This window comes from Oryzias melastigma, unplaced genomic scaffold (assembly GCF_002922805.2).
Source record: "Oryzias melastigma strain HK-1 unplaced genomic scaffold, ASM292280v2 sc01329, whole genome shotgun sequence".
NCBI lineage: Eukaryota > Metazoa > Chordata > Actinopteri > Beloniformes > Adrianichthyidae > Oryzias > Oryzias melastigma.
Genome location: NW_023417913.1, coordinates 30,000 through 36,104, shown reverse-complemented (window position 1 = coordinate 36,104; position 6,105 = coordinate 30,000). Strand labels below are relative to the sequence as shown.

General features: G+C 39.6%; 2 protein-coding genes across 2 annotated transcripts; one reads left to right on the top strand and one right to left on the bottom strand.

The window, feature by feature from the left end:
• Positions 1 to 314: 314 nt before the first annotated feature.
• LOC112139659 (succinate dehydrogenase [ubiquinone] cytochrome b small subunit B, mitochondrial-like) lies at positions 315 to 3,786 on the bottom strand. The gene is made up of 3 exons (XM_024262492.2): positions 3,677 to 3,786; positions 2,370 to 2,480; positions 315 to 550 (listed from the first exon to the last, which is right to left on the bottom strand). The coding sequence occupies exons 1-3, from the start codon at positions 3,723 to 3,725 to the stop codon at positions 396 to 398; spliced, it is 315 nt and encodes a 104-aa protein (XP_024118260.1). The 5' UTR covers positions 3,726 to 3,786; the 3' UTR covers positions 315 to 395.
• A 1,087-nt stretch (positions 3,787 to 4,873) lies between these two features.
• Positions 4,874 to 5,886, top strand: LOC112139658 (mitochondrial import inner membrane translocase subunit Tim8 A). The gene is made up of 2 exons (XM_024262491.2): positions 4,874 to 5,089; positions 5,485 to 5,886. Exons 1-2 carry the CDS (start codon positions 4,988 to 4,990, stop codon positions 5,650 to 5,652), a joined length of 270 nt encoding a protein of 89 aa, XP_024118259.1. The 5' UTR covers positions 4,874 to 4,987; the 3' UTR covers positions 5,653 to 5,886.
• The last annotated feature ends 219 nt before the right edge of the window (positions 5,887 to 6,105 follow it).

The window sequence follows — 6,105 nt, the reverse complement described above, 5'->3', positions numbered from 1 at the left end:
GATGCAGGCATGTCAAATGGATTTTTCACTTTTTTCACCCCGTTGGGGTGCATGTGACTACAGCTTAAACTAACTTAATCCTTTAACACTAGAGCTCCAGTGTTTATGTTCTCTTATTTACTGTAATTTTTATCTAACACAATCAATGTAATTCTAGGAGATTCTGAAGGAGAAAAGCGTCTATTGCTGGAATTACGTTGATCATGTTAACGGTTGAAAAGTGACAGTGCGTTAAAGATTTTGTGTTAAAGTGTCACCAGCGATGCCTCAGGTGTTAACGGGTTAAAGATGATAAAAAAAAAAGAAAAGGGAAATAGTCTGGAAATGTTTTATGGTGAGTAAAAGGAAGTGAAAATGAACTGATGCTTCCGAAGTGAAACAAGAGCCTCCAGGTCTCACCAGTGTCCATGCAGGGTCAGGGCTGCAGCCAGAGAGTAGTCTATGACCGGGCCGGGGCTATAATATGCAACAGGACCCATAGCCAGGAGAGCGATGCTCAGCACTCGCTCTGCTGTCCAGTGCATAGAGGCAGCTTTAGAGTCAGCTCCACCTGGAAATGGAAAAGATGATAGTCAAAGACTAGAACCGAACACAACATGGTTGATCAGTAAACTCATTTTAAACCACCTTAGCTATAGACTAACAACAAAATGTGTTTGCCTTAATACAATATCATATTGTCAACAGTTATTTATACTATTTAACAATTACTGTCAATAATAACATACAGATTGGTTAAATGCCAACAGTCTTCAATCATCAGAAAAAAGCTACAAGAACATGTTAAAAACACAATTTTCTATAACACCAAATAAAAACGTGTGTTTACAAACTAAAAAAGAAAATAAAAATCCCTCAAGTTCAGTTTTGCTCAGCCCTTTCAGCAAAGTATCCAGAAACAATTGTTTTCACAGAATACCTGTCTGATTTAAAAAGCCACTAAATCTATTGGGGAACTTTACGATACAAATATCCAGTATTACAAAAGCAGGACTCAGCTCTGGGAAATATTGATTGATTGATTCTTACAACATTTAGTATTACATAAAAAAGCTAAAACGCAAGTTAGATGAATAAAGAGGAAATAATGCCTCAGAAATTCCAAATTTGTGCAACAATGAGTGAGAAGGAGAACCTCAGGAGTTTGCAAGGATGAGAACGACGCAGCATGAAGGTAACTTAAGTGTGTTGCTATAGATCACGCATGACAGTTTAATGCAGGGTTCTCAAACTCAGTTTACCTTGGGGCCATGAAGACAGAGTCTGGCTGAGGTTGGGCTGTATGGGGTCCAATTATGCCAAAAATATGTTTTTGAGTCCACTGAACAAGTTCATTGATCATTTGTTCATGTCTATGTACTACTAAGCAATACATTNTAACAACTAATGTCAATAACATACACACTGATTAAATGCCAACAGTCTTCAATCATCACAAAAAAGCTACAAGAACATGTTAAAAACACAATTTTCTTTGTAGTGGCTCTATAACACCAAATAAAAACGTGTGTTTAAAAAAGAAAAAAAAATCCCTCAAGTTCAGTTTTGCTCAGTTCTTTCAGCAAAGTGTCCAAAAACAATTGTTTTCACAGAATACCTGTCCGATTTAAAAAGCCTTTAAATCTATTGGGGAACTTAACGATCCAAATATCCAGTATTACAAAAGCAGGACTCAGCTCTGGGAAATATTGATTGGTTGATTCTTACAACATTTAGTATTAATAGAAAAAACTGAAATGCAAGTTAGATGAATAAAGAGGAAATAATGCCTCAGAAATTCCAAATTTGTGCAACAATGAGTGAGAAGGAGAACCTCAGGAGTTTGCAAGGATGAGAACGACGCAGCATGAAGGTAACTTAAGTGTGTTGCTATAGATCACGCATGACAGTTTAATGCAGGGTTCTCAAACTCAGTTTACCTTGGGGCCATGAAGGCAGAGTCTGGCTGAGGTTGGGCCGTATGGGGTCCATTTATGCCAAAAATATGTTTTTGAGTCCACTGAACAAGTTCATTGATCATTTGTTCATGTTTATGTACTACTAAGCAATACATTCCGAGTGTCCTGTGAAACAACAGGAGCTAACAACGGTAGCAACTGTTGCTAAGGACAGATCCAACAACAATAGCAAATGCAAAGTTTTAAGCATAGAACTTCACAAAGCAAATACAAAGCTATTATCAAAAAAGTGTGGACATGCAGAAGGTATTGCTTAGACATTTAAATTTCATATTAAGGCAGCGACCAGAAATGGTCTGTGGGCCACCAGTTTGAGACCCCTGATTTAATGGATGCTAAAGATCCTCATAAATGTTGTGAACTGACAAAAATGCAAGCATAAGGATGAAAAACGGATTGTGTGGTACTGACTGTGCAGCGCCTGCGAGGAATGAATTCTAGCCGTCAACAGACATGGCGGCTCCGTCCGTTTCTGTAGGACAGCAGCTGGTCGGGCCAGCAAGGCGCTTTGGTAGAGCAGAGCTGAGAATAAAAAAAGAACAGCATCCAACCATTAGATCGAAAACCGTCAGCTAGAAAGAACCTCAAACCTGCTGAGAAAGATGACCCTGGTGAGGTCATCAAACCATAAAAAAAAATAGTTTTCAGCATGGTGTCAGAATTGCTTTTTAAATACAAGGCACTTTTTTTGTATTTAGAGTAAGGAGAGAATTTGGACACAGGCTAAGGGTGTCTGGAAGACTTCGTCCACCACTTCAATGGACAAGCAGAGCTCAGTTCAGGTGATGTCACTGATGAGAACATCCTCAGAAAAAAATATTTAAACCAACCAACTTCTGTTTGGGAAGATATCAGTGTGTTTCAACCAAAGAGGGATCCTAGAAGGCTGCTCTCTAAACAATCCACCTTTGCAGCATTTTAAATGTAAAACACACCCGGTGGAGGCGATCAGCAGTAGATAAAGCGGGATATCAGAAACAACCCAGCAGGACCTGGAGGACTAACTCGGTAGCTCCAAGCAACTGTTTTATGTAACCTTAACACTCTTATTTATCTTTATGGTTTTACAATCACAACGTCACTTTGAATCTAAGAGAGTTTGAACCTGGAGTCATTGGGTTTTCTTCAACCAACCAGAGTTTACCAAAGAGCATCATGGGAGTGAAAGGTAAACAAAATTTTAGCACCTGACTGTACCCGCTTGATGATGAGTTTAAAAATACAAACATTTTTATATGTTATAAATTATCTATTTATATATATTATGTTACAAACATTTGGGTTTTTTATTGTAAAGTAAAATGTCACCTTCAGTCCATTTCAAAGAATTTATTACACTACAAACCTTCAAAACTGTAATAAGAGATGCAATATAACCTTTAAAAATATAGGGAGTGGTGGTTGCAGTTAAATAAGGATTTATGAGCAACACATATTTCACATGTGCGTGCCCGCGTGCCACACATATACAAACACACATATAAACACACATGCTACTTATTTTCTTTTTTCTTAATGTGTTTTTAAGGTCTTAAATTTCCGGTCTTTTAGCTGCACCTAGCATCTAGCACACTGACTTTCACGCGCTGGTATAGTTGCTAACAGCTGCGTGAGTTGAGCTGGTTAGCCGTGAAGCTGCTGAAATCCCGGCGTCCCGCACTCCCCCGCAACACTCCCACGTTCACACACCCACAGCGGTCAGTCGGTCCTTAACTTACGGTGAACTCCTCTGCGACACACAGAAGAGAGCTTGTACACAGCCGCCATGATGATCCTCCATCCAAGGTCACCACGAGTACCCGGATGTAAATACAGCAGTATGACAGAGATTGTGAATTTAAAGACAATCGCTCACTACATTTCAGGATTTACATACGACAAAAATAATATTTGAGTAAATTTTGAAATGCAACTAAACATTTATTTGGTTATGTTAAACAATTAAAAGGTCTGTATGTATCCACCCTGCTTATTTTTTTTTTCTTTTTGTGCAGACAACTTTCAAGACTACAATTTAGTCCTAAAAACATTGCAGTATCTGTATATTATAATCACCTATTTTTTTCTTTATCAGAATTAAATATAATCTGAGTTATGATCCATATTTGCTATATTCTTTAGTTTATTTCAGCCATGATAATTAACAGTTTGATCCATGATGAGACTGACTGGAATCAGGAAGCAGAAAAAGTTGTTGTATTTGAGGCAACATGCTACAAGAGGGAGCAGCCAATGAAAATCAAAAATGTGATTTTCAAACAGAAAAAAAGCTCACAGAAACATTGAGCCAACGAGAAGAACTTCAGACTTGTTCATTTATTTATTTTAGAAACGGGCTTTGCTACAATTAAAGAAAGTTATCCGTTATTTTGCATTGTTTGGTCAAGTTGTGTCTACTCTCAAAGGCTTTCACTTGAACATTTTCCAGAAGTGTGATATTCAACAGGACTTGTTTTATCATTGATATTTTTTTTAAATATTCAGTTCAACAAAAATTCCAAAGAATTTTCAGAGGTTCACTTGTTTGCTCTATGCTAAACTTTGGAGCTCAACAATGACTGTTGAGGGATTTTCTTTTTAACTCACAAAGTGATTCCAAATGTGACATCCACATTTGTTTACAGACAACTAACATACCACATCAATTGTATTTGGGATGTTTGTGAATGAAAGTACCTGAAATACATTTTGTAGGTTTGATAAAAGTTTTAATACTTGGTAAGGGGATTTGTATGTAAAATGTAAGTCAAGTGGACTTGGTTTATCTTTAATGTTTTCTTTCAGACGTTTTTCTCTTTCTAAAACTCAATGACAGAGTAAAGACTGTTTAGAATGTTAAAAAAACACTACAATTCCTGTTTTGCAGCAACGATCTGTGGTGGGGAGGCGGGGTTTCTGTTAGCCAATCACAGGCGTCAGTGTCATTTGCGCAGCCGCAGTGACAGATTGAAGGAAGAAGGTCCGGCGCTCACCTTCGCCTTGTGTGTCCGCTGAATACATCGGCGTTCTCTTTGCTTCAGCGGGCCGCCATGGCGGATTTTGACAGCTTGAGCTCGTCGGAGAAGGCGGAGGCGGCGGAGCTGCAACGGATGATCGCAGTGGAGCAGCAGAAAGCGCAGTTTCAGGCGCAGGTCGGTGCGAAATAGCCGGCTAAGCTAGCCGTTCTTTCCATTCAGCGGCTACTTGCACGTGCAGGTTTACTGATTAACATTCTCCTGTACAAACTTCGGAAAGCTGGAGTTTTACTATGACGTTGCCTTCTTCAGTTTCTTTGGCACGCGCTCGTTAGCAAACACTCACTGACAGGCACGCGCCCTGCTGTGAGAACATAGAAGGGTTTGTACCAAGAGACGACGCATCACTTAAAGCTGCTGCAGCACATGCGAAACCTCACATTTGAATCTCCAGTAAACTCCATTTCTGTAACAACAGTGGAGGAGCTCGTGACAGTTTTTTTTTTTCAGCACGTCTTCTCAGAACATGATGACCTTCCTGCAGGTTTCATTCTCCTCTCGCTGTTCCTCAGGTCCACACGTTCACTGATGTCTGCTGGGACAAATGTGTGGACACTCCCGGCTCCAAATTGGACCACCGGACGGAGACCTGCCTTGTGAGCTGCGTGGAGAGGTTCATCGACACCACCCTGACCATCACCAACCGCTTCACGCAGATGGTGCAGAAGGGCGCTCACTGAGGACGGACTGGTGGACCATGCTCTCATCAGTGCAGACTGTGACCATCTCCCCTGAATGAGTGTCACTGCTGGTTCCTTTGAGATGGAGACCCGTCCCTGTTTAGCATCTCCACTTAAGAATCCACAATACACATGGTTCATTCATCAGCCTCCACCAAAACCTCAGCGATTCTGTATTTATTGCTCCCATCTGTCATTTGTTGTTCTGTATAAATAAAGTTTTTAAAATGTTAAAAATCTAATCTGGTTGCTGGAGCGATGAGCAGATGTGGACTGGAAACATCTGGACTCTAGAGGTCAGAGACTTGTTTTTGTAGGGATAGAGTTTTATTTTGGTAATTCACGATATAAAACAACTACATTTATAAAAAATAAACATTTGTAGGTAAAAGTTCAGTTAATATTTCTGACTGTTCACAACTGCCTCAGGAAGAGTCTGGCAGTACGATACAT